This window comes from Somniosus microcephalus, chromosome 1 (genome assembly GCF_052327205.1).
Source record: "Somniosus microcephalus isolate GS21.2 chromosome 1, FLI_Smic_1.0, whole genome shotgun sequence".
In the NCBI taxonomy this organism is placed as follows: Eukaryota; Metazoa; Chordata; class Chondrichthyes; order Squaliformes; family Somniosidae; genus Somniosus; species Somniosus microcephalus.
This window is the reverse complement of record NC_140987.1, coordinates 433,511,323-433,527,238: the sequence shown is the minus strand read 5'-3', so window position 1 is coordinate 433,527,238 and position 15,916 is coordinate 433,511,323. Positions and strand designations below refer to the sequence as shown.

Sequence of the window (15,916 nt, the reverse complement as noted above, 5' to 3'; positions counted from 1 at the left end):
GATTGGGACTCTACTCATTGGAGTTCAGAAGAATGAGAGGCGATCTTATTGAAACATATAAGATTGTGAAGGCGCTTGATCGGGTGGATGCGGTGAGGATGTTCCCAATAATGGGTGAAACTAGAACTAGGGGGCATAATCTTAGAATAAGGGGCTGCTCTTTCAAAACTGAGATGAGGAGAAACTTCTTCACTCAGAGGGTAGTAGGTCTGTGGAATTTGCTGCCCCAGAAAGCTGTGGAAGCTACATCATTAAATAAATTTAAAACAGAAATAGACAGTTTCCTAGAAGTAAAGGGAATTAGGGGTTACGGGGAGCGGGCAGGAAATTGGACATGAGTCTAGGTTCGGAACGGTCATGGCCCTGTGGGTAGCGGAGCGGGCCCAGGGGCCGTGTAGCCTGGTCCTGCTCCTACTTCTTGTGTTCTAATTCTGTGTTAGATTTCAGGAGATGGTTCTATTCACAGGGATTAGTGGAGACATCGAACAGACTGCCAGCTAGGTGTCCTTCAAGAGTAAATTGGGCCTGTTCCTGGCTGGGGTGGAGATCACCTGTTACAGAAGGTAAGTACTGTAGGAAATACAGGGACAGAGTGATCTCCTGGACGAGTTTCGATCGCCTAGATGGGTCAGAGAGGAATTTCCCAGATTTTTTTCTCCCAAATTGGCCATTGGGTTTTTTATCTGGTTTTTCGCCTCTCCCGGGAGATCACATGGGTTCGGGTGGGATGGAGAGTGATAGTAGATTTGAGGTTAGGATCAGATCAGCTATGATCTTATTGAATGGTGGAGCAGGCTCGAGGGGCCGATTGGCCTACTCCTGCTCCTATTTCTTATGTTCTTATGTTCTTGCTGCTTGTCCAGGGTCATGGGGAAGGAGATGTACTGACGTCTCCTTCTGAAGAAGGCATTCATCACCTGGCGGATGCAGCAATGTACCGTGAACTGGGAGATATTGGCAATGTCCCCAGTAGCGGATTGGAAGGAGCCGGTGGCATCGAAGTTGAGAGCCACCGTCACCTTCACTGCCACCGATAGAGATGTCGGGGGGCGCCACTGAAGTTCCGGTTCGGGGCGCATCAAGGGCGTTGCACCATGAAATGACGTCAGGATCTGCGCGCGCAGCTGAGCGGGCGCTACGGTTTTGCGCTGTCGCTAAATCTTGACTGAAGTTCGCGAGAGGCACAGATCGCGCCACGCCCGGGCACTAGCCGCTTCGCGCCCCACTTCTCCTCCTCCTAAGGCGCTAGCGGCTGGCGCTAACAATTGAATTTCTAGGCCCAAATTTACAATTGTTTGTGGCCATTTAATCTAGAAAAGGGGTGGTTTTGTTTTCTCGTTAGATTTTGTTTTCAATTCACATCTAAAATGATTACAAAGTAAACCATTTTATGACATTATTATCAAATAGCATGAGTAATGGAAACTATGAGCAAAGAAATATTAACTCGGGGAGCCAGCATGGAAACAGTTAAGTGGAAGCAGCATTCAACACATTTTAAAATGACCACATCCTTTCCATCCAAGTGTGAGTGAAACACTTTCAGTCACTTGATTTCCCTTGTACTCTAAAGTATCTGCATAGCTTAGATGAAAGAGCCTTCACCTCTCCGTTAGAGACTGTTGAGAACTGAGCATATAGGTATGGAGTACTGAGAATTGTTAGAGAGCTGTCTTTCAGATGATGTGTTCAACTGAAGCTCTGTCTTGTGGATGTAAAAGATGCGAAGACACTATTCTAAGAAGAGCATAGTGTTCTTCCAGTGTACTGGTTTATATTCCTACCTCGTTGCACTGTCATCCACTCACTTGCTTTCTATGAAACCTTACTGTGCACAAATTGGCTGCTTTGTTTGTCCACACAACAACAGGGATAGCAACTCAAAAGTAATACATTGGTTATAAAGCGCTTTGATACAATTCGATGAAAGAAAGAAAGACTTGCATTTATATAGCGTCTTTCACGACCACTGGACGTCTCAAAGCGCTTTACAGCCAATGAAGTACTTTTGAACTGGAGTCACAGTTGGGAAATGCAGCAGCCAATTTGCGCACAGCAAGGTCCCACAAACAGCAATGTGATAATGACTAGATAATCTGTTTTTGTTATGTTAGATGAGGGATAACTATTGACCAGGACACTGGGGACAACTCCCCTGCTCTTCTTCGAAATAGTGCCATGGGATCTTTTACATCCACCTGAGCGAGCAGAGGGGGCCTCGGTTTAACGTCTCATCCGAAAGACGGCACCTCTGACTGTGCAACACTCCCTCAACACTGCACTGGAGTGTCAGCCCAGCTTTATGTGCTCAATGAGATTGAACTGATTACTTATTTTGAGGGGGGAAATAAAGAAAATGTGCTTGCTCGTAGATTAATCAAAATGATGATGAGAAGGAAATGATCAACAAATGGGGAGCTGATGCTTGTAAATGTTTGAGGAAATGCATACTGTTATCAGAGCTGACAATCTTTGTTTTATAGAGGAAGTATTAGACCCAAAAAACAGTCAATGTTAAATGCCATAGAGTGTTTAAAACTAGGTCACAATACTATCTCCACTGACAAGAGTGCTGCAGAGCAGACATGACTACTGCTCTGGTTAGACAGCTGGAGTTTCAGTTTCCAATTTCCCAAAGAAAATATTTCAGTGGGCTCGCTGAAACTCACATTTTTCCAGTGGCAGTTACTGGTTTTTGCAAATAAAAAAATCCTTCCCCAGCGTCACACTGAATTTGAGAAACTAGAAAACCTTGATTAATTTGAATGGGTTTGCAAAACAAAATAAAAAATCGTTTCTAACAATCTAGCCTTTGCTGGTACTGTTTCAGAGGAACAAACTAAATAAATATTCATCTCTTTCAGCTGAGGTTCCCAATAGCTCATTTGAAACTAAGCCCCATGGTCCAGGAGTGAGCTTGGTTCAATCTTTGCATCGTGCATAGTTAGCTGATCTATGCTGGGGCTACGATTGAGAGGCTACAATTGGCCTCAGTGCCCTGGGCTACGGGATGGAGAAACGCAAGTTAATTGGGGCCAGTTAGCATGGATTTCTAAACGGTAAGTCTATTATGTCCGTGTATAATTGAGACACAGACTGCAGGAGTTGATTATAACAAATCTTTACTGAATGGAGGCAACCTGGAAACTGAAACTACAGAAGCCTGCTAGGGCCTTTTATACAGGGGTGGTCACTGCCGGTACTGCAGTCTGAGACCAGTTATTCCCTTAAAGGTACATACACAACAAAGTCATTCTTGACCAACCTTAGAAAATCCTCTGAAGTAGCACAGAGGATAGATAATAGAAATGCAGTGGGTGTGGTTTATATGGCTCTTGACAAATAATGTGATAAAGTACCACAACAGAGACCATTAGCAAAGATAATGGCATGTTGAATCAACGGGTATGTGGACACATGGATAGACGTGGATTGTTGGAGCAGCCAGAGAGCCAAGAGCTGGGGTTCAAGGAGGTTTCTCAGGCTGGAAAGTTGTAGTGAGTGTTCCACATGGGTCTGTGCTGGCAAGGAGTCTTAGATTAAAGGGTCTGGGCTTAGGAATTGAAGGAAGAATATCAAAATTGCTGCTGATAGTCAGTGGAATGGTATGGCAAATTGTGATGAGGATTTTGAAAGAGTGCAGAGGAACATAGACAGGGCAGTTTGGGCAGATGCTGATCAGTAAAGATGATCGTGCAAGCAAATAAGCTCATAACAAAGGCAAACACAATCTTGGGTTTGTATCTAGAGGCATGGAATTCAAAAGCATGAATGTAAGACCTTACATAGGCAGGAGGGGAGGTGACAAGCTGGAGGCATTCAGGCCGAGGGTTTTGAAGGCCAGGGGCAAGCTGGTTGAAGGAGAGGCTACCGATGGTGGAGAAGGGGGGATGGAGAGTGGGAAATGAGCAACGAGACTAGGGGAGGGCAGACAGAGCGAGGAGAAATATTCATACTTTTATGGTTAAAATGACGTTTTGAGTGTTTCTTTGCATTTTATGGTTTTTTTTAAATTTCCTTCACGGGATGTGGGCGTCGCTGGCAAGGCCAGCATTTATTGCTCATCCCTAATTGCTCTCGAGAAGGTGGTAGTGAGCTGCCTTCTTGAATATAACCGAGTGGCTTGCTAGACTATTTCAGAGGGCAGTTAAGAGTCAACCATTTTGAGCACCTTTATTACAGTAATAGCGGCGTTCTTTCTACATTACAATGCATGAACTGAAAAATGGCTTGCCTGTGGAAACTATAGCTTTCCTGCCTCTGTTGGCAGTTTAAGAGTTAAAGAATACCATTTTGAATTCACAGTGACAATTTTAATGAAACGCACACAAACACATCAAATGGAACTCAATAGAAATTTTACCTCGCATATAATTGTTCTTTTGTTTAAATTGCACATTGCCCTTCACAATAACTAGAACTTAATGGTTTCATAAATAAAACATTTGGTTCACACCTGCTGCAGTTGAAAGTCCGACTGACGTATTCATATATTTAAACACAGATATTGACAGAAAGGTTGGTGCTCGGTAAATACATCTTCAGTGCCACCAAACATTTCAGTTAAATAGACGAAACGGGAGTCGTCAGCTGATCATCCAGGTACTACGCGGCTTGTACACAATGGCTGGGATTCTCCTCTGCCAGCCGACCCAAAACTGCGCAGGATAGCAGCGAAGAATGAAGGAGAATGCGGTCGGTGAGGCCTACTGCCGCGTCATCGCCCAACCGGTATTTCTCTTTCCCTGCCGGGACTGCCGCTGGCTTCTTCTTCCCCGCTCGCCACATGGAAATGGCAGTGGGGGAGAGCAGGGGTGCAGGGCCCGGTGCTCTGGTGAATTTCCCAGCCTCCCAAGCTGCCATGGGAAAGGTGACGTCACGGTAGCCCCTGGAAAGCGGCAGTGACGGCCCTCGAGCTCCCCCATGGGCTTCTAAAGGCCTCGGCTGGAATTTTTCGGGGCGGGGTGGGGGGGTCAGCGGGGCCGTTTGGAGGTGGGTCAGCTGGGAAAATGTTTTTTTTTTACAGCAAGTAGGGAACCCGCTGTCCACCCACCTCAACACACTAGTCTCCCAGATGTCGGGTCTGTCGTCGCTGAACAGACCCGACACCAAGCGGCAGGGGAGGCAATTGACATCATTAGATATATTGTTAGAGGCACTTAAGTAGTATTTTATGCCTACCTTTCAATTTTACGTGTTCCCCCATGGGTTACACGCTGCTCAGGGATCACGTCAGGTAAGGAGGTCGGGTGTTGTGTCAGCATGTGATGATTTCTTCATTTGACAGCTGCAAACGGTTTATAAAAGCTCCCATTTCATAGGTCTTCGCTTTGCAAGGCTAGAAGCTGTTACTTACTGCATTTGGAAGACACATAGGGGGAGAAATTGGGCATATTAGCGCCTCCCGTTGGTGCCTCTGGGAGGGCGTTGCACCCCGATCTGCTTCGCCTGGAGATCGTGACGTCATCGCTGTGCGCATCACCCCAGTAGCGCCCCAGACTCGAACTTCGGTTCCGCCCCCTGCAGCATCGCCAGGCGATGATACTGACAGCTGCAGGAGGCGTTGATCGGGAGACCAGGCGCTTCGGGGGTGAAAGTTAAAGGTTGCCGAGGTAAGTGCCTAAATTTTTGAAATGGTTTTGGTCAATTATTTTTGCTTCTCCTGGGCCACAATCGATCAGCCCGGCACTCTGCTGGAGTGCATGGGGTTGATTGAACTGAATTGCGGCCGCTGTCGGGGACCAGCTAACTGCTCACAATGCAGAGCCTGCAGCGATGGCCTTTCCCTTTAAGGGAAGGAAGGAACCTCGGATCGCGGCAGCGCTGCACACATCCCACTCCGCCTGCATCCTTTAGCGCTCCAGGAAGGAAGTGGAGCGCTAACCCCAATTTCGTGAAAGCTGGGAATCATTAGTGGCAGCTTTCAAAGGTTACTGCCCTCAAATGGGACAATAATGAATTTCTCCCCCCTAGTGTTTGGTGCTAACTCTCTATCCAGTGTCACCTCATTGGAACAACCTCTCTCACCTTTGACAGATCGCTTCTGTCATCTCAACCTCACCTGCCATCTATTCCGTCAGCATCGGTGCCCTTGAAAAAATCTCACCTTGGTCTTCAGAATCCCAACACGATCAGTCCCAACACCAACATCACCGGGCACACCAGCAGCACCAACAACAACACCAACCTTCTCCACAATCACCTGATGCTGCACAGGACACAGGGCATCAGCACCTGACCATATTGCTGCCCGGGAGGCCAGGGATGGCCTCACCGTGGCCAGATTTACTTCACTTGAAGCTGTACACCCTGGCTGCCACATGATGCGCCAGGTTGGCACCAACACCATAAAGCATCCCTACAATGCCCAAGCCATTCCTTTCACACTCATGACCATTGCGGGGGTACTGTTATGTCTCACCATTCACTGCAACTCACTAAGCCACTTCCAAAGGTGCACACAAATCTGTCCAAGAACTCAAAGTGTTGAAAATAAAGCTTTCAATGTTTGACACCACATTAACAGAAACATTTCATGAACATAGCATAAAACACCCAAGTGCCTACCCTTGTGTGTTGTTAGTTGGTATGATTGGACTAGGATGAGGGTGAGTGTGAGGGGTGGCTAGTGAGATGGGGATGTGATAATATAGATAGAGAGGGATGGGTGGAGGTGCAGGGTAAGTTGGTGTGAGTAACAATGTGCAGGAGTAGGGTAGGGAAGGCAGCGTGATAGGGATGTGATGAGAGGCACAGCAGGATGAGGTTGAGTGTGGCTTTGCAGTAACATGTTGTGATCTACTGAGATCATTGAAAGGTTTGCGCCACTGCAGCCTGGTCCTCCTGACCACATCCCTGCTTGTGCCCTCCTATGTAATGTGCAACCAGGTTGCATTGATCTCATGGGGAGGTTTCTTCCGCCCATGGGAAGGGAAGAGGACCTCCCTGCGTGCTGTGACTCCCTCCATCAGCATATGGAGGGAGTCATGGGAGAGCCTGTGAGCAGCTCTGCACCTCTGTGCAGTCATTGTCAGTGTTTGCAGCACCTCAATGCTGTAGAACACCGACAGCACAACTGTGAAAAACAATTTGTGCATGGTCCCTTTAAGGAAACCGGCTGATGACGTATCATCAAGTGACATCATCAGACCCGCTTCCTTCAATTGGCCGGGAAATGTGCTGGGTGGACTTAACAAGCCCAAAAAACGTAAAATTCTTTTTGCAGAGCAGGATGGAGCCAGCAGTGAGGTCGCGACCCACCACCGACCCCAACCCCACCAGACTCGCCTCGGAAGGCGAAATCACGGCCCTCATCTCCCTCCAATCTAGCTCCTAACTCTCATCTGCTGAGGGTAAATTACCTACATTAAGGGTTCTGTCAATGTTGCTCTATAGATTTCAATGGAAAGAAATATCGGGCTGGGTGTATAACGAGCTGATCGACTACCACCCGTTTTACGCCTCCTGCCAAAGTTGAAAGTTCCGCCCCATAAAAAAGGCAAACACAATGCTTGGTTTTATATCCAGAAGCATAGAATAGAAAATCAAAATGACAATGATGAACTTGCAGAAGACCCTGGAATATTGTGAGTAGATTTGGCACTCCATTATAGGAATAAATACAATGGTAAAGGTACAGTTAAACTCATAAGGATATTACCAGGGTTGGAGGGTTACAATTACCAAGAGAGGCTTGAGTCTCTTTCTCCAGGATTTTCCCCCAGGGTGGGTTTGTTGCTGGGAGAATGGATCGAGGTCTGACCTGATGCCATGACCCTGGCTCCTTCTCATGGCTCATTGCTCATGCAGGGTGAGCTAAGGGCATGATCTCACCGTGCCAACGAGGGGAATGTGGTGGTGCAGTACTAGGGCATTGGAAGAGAATCCAATTCAGCTTGTCTAATCCCGCCCTTCAGCTCGCTGCCCATACCCTTTAATATTCCCCTTTCTTCAGCAATTTTTAAATTCCCTTTTAAGACCATTTATGGGCTCTGTTTCAAAAAGAACTTGTAGTGGAGAATTCTACATTCTAACCGCCCAATGTGTAAAGATGTTTTATTTAAACTCCGTTTAAATTCCTTTTATGATTATTTTTAACATTGCGCCCTCTTGTTACCCATCTTGCTGAATAATGAAGACCATCTATCACAACTTACCTCATCATAGCCCTTCATAATCTTGAAGACCTTCTATCAGATCGCCCCTCAACTTTCTCAGCTCTCGTGAAAAGAGTCCTAATTTCTACATAGTAACACGTAACGGTTTCAGGCAGGAGGCCATCGGTCCATCTTGCTCACCCAGCCACACTATTCCCCTGATGTTTTCTATTAACCCATTTGTTGGCAAGAACCTGTTTAGTTCCTTCTTGAAACCCATAAAGATATCTTGTTCCACCACCCGTGCCGGTAATCTGTTCCTGCACACTTACCACCCTTTCAGTAAAAGGTTCCTCCTGCATTTCTTATTTTCTTTTGTTATCCTCATATTTACAAATTAAAGACAACGAAAGAAAACTTATCAGAACGATGAGCCCAGCTCTCACCACAATTATGAACATCTTCTGCTTCATCGGAAACTATAACAGCAACCGGAAACCCCCAAAGCCCTGTTCCTGGGACTAGGGACAGGGTCACTGGTCAAGGCTTGGAAGCTAAGCAGAGCCAGGCCTGGTTAGTACCTGGAGGGGTGACCACCAGGGAAGACCAGGTGCAGAAGGTCACGGAAGGAGCCCCGAGGAGGGGCGGTTGGTGAAAAGGTCACGGAAGGAGGAGCGGCTGGTGAGCAAGCCCGGGCGTTGGGCTGAAGATAGGAGGAATGGTGGAAATGGAATGGCGGCGCGCACCGACGCAGCGGCTTTGCTTCTCCCAGTCATGGGAGCTTGCAAGATCACATTTCGTTGTTCATGTACTTGTGCAATGACAATAAAGTTGAATTATTATTACAAATGGTTGCCAAGGTACTAGAATATTTGTTTCAGAAGTCTCCAATACAACCCTTGGCCCTTTCGTGGAATGTGCTCATTAATAGATACTTACAGCAGACAAAGTGCATATGCTCCGACCACTGACTCGCTGCCCCTCACCAAGAAACTCCCATCCATTCCGGCTTTGGCGAGCAGTTCCTCAGCGTGGGCTCGGCTGATGTTCAAATGATACCATGGCGGACTTGCCGCAGCCATTCTGACCACTCCCAATGCAAACTGATCAATGAAGCCCTGGAAGAAAAGAAAAGAACCATCATCAATAGGTGTCAGAACCATTTACACCAGTGCTGTGTCACCGTGTCAGCCATGGCTCAGTGGGTGGCACTCTCGCCTCGGAGTCAGAAGGTTGTGCGTTCAAGTCCCACCCCTGAGACTTGAGCACAAATTCTAGTTTACTGAGGGAGTGCCGCACTGTCAGAGGTGCCGTCTTTCAGATGAGGCGTTAAACCGAGGCCCTGTCTGCCTTCTCAGGTGGACGTAAAAGATCCCATGGCGCGATTTCGAAGAAGAGCAGGGAAGTTCACCTTGGTGTCCTGGTGAATATTTACCCCCCAACCAACATCACTAAGATGGATTATCTGGTCATTATCACCTTGCTATTCGTGGGACTTTACTGTGTGCAAATTGGTTGCTGCATTTCCTACATTACAACAATGACTACACTTCAAAAGTATGCCATTGACAGTGGTGTGACATGATAAACATTTCCACTCACAAAGCTGACTCGGCCTGGAGTTTGCCACTTGTATGTTTTCTGATCAGCTAATCCAGGCACGTATTCTGTTTCACTGCCAGACTTAACAGGTCCTCTGTTTATTGAGAAACCAGAGGCTTCACATTATCTAACTGTGGCATCTAACAAAATCGCATATTCTGTAACAGTTATTAATCTCAGCATTTTCATAATGCTATTGTCTCTCCTAATTTCTCCATCACAAAGACCATCTGCTTCCACCTCCGTAACATCGCCCCACCTCCAGTTTCATCCTATCTGTCCGGACCAGTGTTAAACCCAGGTCCCAGAATTCATTCGATGTAGGATCCTTATAACCAGAGCAAGGAGGCTCCCTCCCCATCAGTCTAATCTGGGTTAGAACCCAGGTCCCTGAAGTTAAAGGTCACCCAAAACTGTAGAGTACAAGTCAGAAGAATGAATGCTGAAACTGTATAGTGCTCTGGTCAGACTACACCTTGGGTACTGTGTCTAGTTCTGGTCATTGAGACACAGGGGAAACATTCTAGTGCTGGATGCAATTCGCCGGGAATGGTAGCGTAGTGGTAATGTTACTGGGCTAGTTATCCAGAGGCCAGGACTAATGATCCAGAGACGTGAGTTCAAACTCCACCATGGCAGCTGGGGAATTTAAATTCAGTTAATTAAATAAAAATCTGGAATAAAAAGCTAGTATCAGTGATGGTGACCATGAAACTATCAGATTGTCATAAAAACCCATCTGGTTCACTAATGTCCTTTAGGGAAGGAAATCTGCCGTCCTTACCTGATCTGGCCTATATGTGACTCCTAACTGCCCTCTTGTAACAAGCCATTCAGTTGTAACAAACCACTAAGAATAATAAAAATAAAATCAGACGGACCACCCGGCATCGACATTGGCACCGGCTACGGACACGGCAACGGCACACCCAGCCCAGTTGACCCTGCAAAGTCCTCCTCACCAACATCTGAGGACTTGTGCCAAAATTGGGAGAGCTGTCCCACAGCCTGATACAGTCATACTCACAGAATCATACCTTTCAGCCAATGTCCCAAACTCCTCCATCACCATCCCTGGGTATGTTCTGTCCCACCGGCAGGACAGACCCACCAGGGATGGCGGCACAGTGATATATAGTCGGGAAGGAGTGGCCTCAACATTGACTCTGGACCCCATGAAGTCTCATGGCTTCAGGTCAAGCATGGGCAAGGAAACCCCCTGCTAATTACCACCTACTGCCCTCCCTCAGCTGATGAATCAGTACTTTGCCATGTTGAAGAAGCACTGAGAGTAGCAAAGGCACAGAATGTACTCTGGGTGGGGGACTTCAATGTCCATCACCAAGAGTGGCTCGGTAGCACCACTACTGACCGAGCTAGCCGAGACCTGAAGGACATAGCTGCCAGTCTGGTGGTGAGAGAACCAACACGAGGGGAAAAACCTACTTGACCTCATCCTCACCAATCTACCTGTCACAGATGCATCTGTCCATGACAGTACTGGTAGCAGTGACCACCGCACAGGCATTGTGGAGATGAAGTCCCATCTTCACACTGAGGACACCCTCCATTGTGTTGTGTGGCACTACCACTGTGCTAAATGGGATAGATTCAGAACAGATCTAGCAGCTCAAAACTGGGCATCCATGAGGCACTGTGGGCCATCAGCAGCAGCAGAATTGTATTCCACCACAATCTGTAACCTCATGGCCCAGCATATCCCTCACTCTACCATTACCATCAAGCCAGGGGACCAATCATGGTTCAATGAGAAGTGTAGAAGAGCATGCCAGGAGCAGCACCAGACATACCTAAAAATGAGGTGCCAACCTGGGGAAGCTGCAACTCAGGACTACATGCATGCTAAAAAGTGGAAGCAGCATGCTATAGACAGGGCTAAGCGAACCCACAATCAACGGATCAGATCAAAACTCTAAAGTCCTACCACATCCAGTCATGAATGGTGGTGGACCATTAAACAACTAACGAGAGGGGGAGGCTCCATGAATATCCCCATCCTCAATGATGGTGGAGCCCAGCACATGAGTGCAAAAAGACATGGCTGAAGCATTTGCAACCATCTTCAGCCCGAAGTACCGAGTGAATGATCCATATCGGCCTCCTCCTGAGGTCCCCACCATCACAGAAGCCAGTCTTCAGCCAATTTGATTCACTCTACGTGATATCAAGAAATGGCTGAGCGCACTGGATACAGCAAAGGCTATGGGCCCCGACAACATCTCAGCTATCGTGCTGCAGACTTGTGCTCCAGAACTAGCCGTGCCTCTAGCCAAGCTGTTCCAGTACAGCTACAACACTGGCATCTATCCGACAATGTGGAAAACTGCCCAGGTATGTCCTGTCCACAAAAAGCAGGACAAATCCAACCCGGCCAATTACCGCCCCATCAGTCTACTCTCAATCATCAGCAAAGTGATGGAAGATATCATCGACAGTGCTATCAAGCGGTACCTGCTCACCAATAACCTGCTCACTGATGCCCAGTTTGGGTTCCGCCAAGACCACTCAGCTCCTGACCTCATTACAGCCTTGGTCCAAACATGGACAAAGGAGCTGAATTCCAGAGGTGAGGTGAGAGTGACTGCCCTTGACATCACGGCAGCCTTTGACCGAGTGTGGCATCAAGGAGTCCTAGTAAAACTGAAGTCAATGGGAATCGGGGGTGGGAAAAGCTCTCCACTGGCTGGAGTCATGCCTAGCTCAAAGGAAGATGGTTGTGGTGGTTGCAGGTCAATCATCACAGCCCCAGGACATCGCTGCAGGAGTTCCTCAGGGCAGTGTCCTAGGCCCAACCATCTTCAGCTGCTTCATCAATGACCTTCCCTCCAACATAAGATCAGAAATGGGGATGTTCGCTGATGACTTCACAGTGTTCAGTGCAATTCACAACTACTCAGATAATGAAGCAGTCCATGCCCGCATGCAACAAGACCTAGACGACGTTCAGGCTTGGGCTGATAAGTGACAGGTAACATTCGCGCCATACAACTGCCAGGCAATGACTGTCTCCAAGAAGCGAGAGTCTAACCACCTCCCCTTGACATTCAACGGCATTACCATCGCCGAACCCCCCACCATCAACATCCTAGGGGTCACCATTGACCAGAAACGTAACTGGGCCAACCACATAAATACTGTGGAGACAAGAGCAGGTCAGAGGCTGGGTATTCTGTGGGAGTGTCTCACCTCCTGACTCCCCAAAGCCTTTCCAACATCTACAAGGCACAAGTCAGGAGTGTGATGGAATACTCGCCACTTTCCTGGATGAGTGCAGCTCCAACAACACTCAAGAAGCTCGACACCATCCAAGACAAAGCAGCCCGCTTGATTGGCACCCCATCCACCACCTTAAACAGTCACTCCCTCCACCACCGGCGTACCATGGCTGCAGTGTGTACCATCTACAAGATCCACTGCAGCACCTCCCAAACCCGCGACCTCTTCCACCTAGAAAGTCAAGGACAGCAGGCACATGGGAACACCACCACCTCCAAGTTCCCCTCCCAGTCACACACCATTCTGACTTAGAAGTATATCGCCAATCCTTCATCGTCACTGGGTCAAAATCCTGGAACTCCCTCCCTAACAGCACTGTGGGAGTACCTTCACCACACGGACTGCAGCGGTTCAAGAAGGCGGCTCACCACCACCTTCTCAAGAGCAATTAGGGATGATCAATAAATGCTGGCCTTGCCAGTGAAGCCCACATCCCATAAACGAAAAAAAAAAAGAAAAAAGCTGCAAGGCTGATCCCTAGTGTCAGAGCTGAGTTATGATAAAAGAATGGGGAGACCTGGGCTTTTCGGCCACAAAAGGAGGTATCTGACAGATGAACTTGAAGAGCGGTAATTTACAGGGCTTCAGGACCTAGTGCTGGAAGGTGGGATTAGGCTGGATAGCTCTTTTTCGACCAGCACAGACACGATGGCCTCCTTCAGTGTCGTAGTTGTTCTATGATCCTATGATTCTAGGGGGGAGAAATTGGGTGAGTAGCGCCACCTGTTAGCGCCTAAAGAGGCAGTCAGTGGCTGTAGCGCCACTGGCTGCGTCTCCCGCGATATTCAGCAGTGGCGCTAATGGTGGCGTTAGGCATTTGCGCTGCGCCGCCACCGATGACGTCATCGGTGTGCGCAGCGCCCCATTCGCACCCCGTTCGCGATATTTGGTTGCGAACGCCGCAGTTGTGCCATTCGCTACCCGCACCCAGTTCACAGGGCCTTACTGTGCCGGCAGCGGCGCAAGTTAAGGTGGAGGTGCGGGGCGGCCGCCTTTTTCGGCGGCCGCCTGCCAGCACCTCCGTCCCCGGCCTCCTAACCACCCCCCCCCGCGGCATTGCCAGCTGTTTCCCGAGAGCCCGGCACTTCTCCTTGTTGCCGGGCTCATTTGCCGGCACTCACGAGCGGGGATCACGCTGTTGCAGGCACCTCCCCCTTAACAGTGGGAGGAAGGCCTGCAGTACCGCAGTGTGCCGTGCCGCAGCGTGTGGCGCTGTGGCACGTTGCGCTGCAATATTCAGTTTCTGCGCCCTAAGAGGGACGCGGAGCGCCTCGAGCCTCGCCCCGTGTCCCTCGAGGAGCAATGAAACTGAATATCTGACGATCGCTAAAGCCTCGAACGCTGCGCTAAATCCTGCGCTCAGGCGACTTTTGCGCCACTTTGGCGCCCCAACCCAATTTCTAGGCCGATATCTAAGATAGTAAATGGCATGGAAAAAGTAAATCTGGAAAACGACTTCAAGCTAAATTGTGAGAGTAGAGCAGGAGAACAGGTTGAAACTAGTAAAAAGCAAATGTAGAACTTACATTAGGAGGTTCTTCTTCATGCAAAGAGTGATCAACGCATAGCATAGACTTTCAGATAGAGTGTGGAAGGTAAAACCCTGGAATAATTTAAGTAACAATGGGATGCTGCCATGGGGAGGCCTGTCGCACCTTCCTGAATGGATACATTTAGAGAGGCCAAATGGTCTTCATCATTTTTATGTTATTTTACAACCATGTGGAACATTCACCTAAAACTGTGAAAAACATACCCATAGTCTGGCAAAGAAAAGACAAAAAAAGGCTTTATACCTTACACAGCGGAAAAAATCCACAGTGTGATGCTAATGAAACCATTTCCTTTCTTTTCCACAGACAGCAGCACAACAACTTAAATTTAGTTTATTTCATAGAAATAGTTCTATGCATTACTGATGAAAATAACAATGCATAACTGTAGCAATAGGTCATGTTGCAGAACTGTTGAATGTGTGCTTGTGCTAACTGCTTGCTTGCAAGGTTGCATAGCTCGAAGGTGTCAGTTGAGCAGGTCTTGCTCTGCTATGGGTAGAATGCAGCCATTGCATTGTTGGTTCACCTCCTTCTTTCTTTACTTCTTTGTTTGTTTAAAATCATGTAAGGATGGGACAGGGTAAATAGAAGCAGAGTGTTTCCAGCAGTTGAGGGGTCTAGAACAAGAGAACGAGAACCACAGAAATCAAAGAAACGTGGACCCATTGTAAGGCGTGGTGTGTGTGGTCAGCTTCACCTCTGACTCCCTGAGCGGTTCGAATCGCTCCCACTCCCTTGGTTCTAGACTTTGGACTTATTTGGGGGTTGTAATGAAATTGCAACAGACACCTGAGTTGGTCAAAAGAATTGAGATTTTTATTTTTGAGACAGGAAAATATACAATACGATAAACCTTATACTCTAAAAGGGGGGAACACTTCGGAATATGCGATGGAGAATTACAATAGATAAAAAATACCTTGCCCTCCCAATCCCACTACACTAACTAGGCTGAATTCCAGAGGACCCGGAAATGCTCGCCAAACGACTTTCTTGACAGATTGTAGAGGTTCGCGATTTCGGGGTTCTCTTTAGTTATGGCGGTTGGGGCCTGCCGTACCCCGGACATGGTGGAAGACTGCACCTGCGTTGGGTTTTCAGTCTTCGCCTGTCCGCTGATGCGGTTGGATGCGTAGTTGGATTTATCGGGTAAGTACCCAATTTTCTTTGGTTAGGTATAGTTTTTAGAGTCTTTTGTGTCAAATCTTTCCCAGGGATAAGTCAGACTAGCTTGTAGAGTGGAAACAAGTTTGTGAATTTTCGACTTCTTGGTGGTTGGTTTCTTGTTGGTCGCGGTGGCCCAATATTACCTAGTTGGTGGTAATATTGTTAGTTGTTGGTTTCTTGAGGCCTTTGGTTGCCACG

The 15,916-nt window shown here is 47.8% G+C and overlaps 1 protein-coding gene across 1 annotated transcript in view; it reads right to left on the bottom strand.

The window, feature by feature from the left end:
* Nucleotides 1-9,209, bottom strand: part of LOC147125296 (phosphatidylinositol 3,4,5-trisphosphate 5-phosphatase 2A-like) — a 168,968-nt gene extending 159,759 nt beyond the window's left edge. The window contains exon 1 of the mRNA XM_086000790.1: nt 9,036-9,209. Coding sequence (XP_085856916.1) covers nt 9,036-9,178 — 143 coding nt within the window. The 5' untranslated portion in view covers nt 9,179-9,209. The remainder of the gene's footprint in view (nt 1-9,035) is intronic.
* Nucleotides 9,210-15,916: the final 6,707 nt, after the last annotated feature.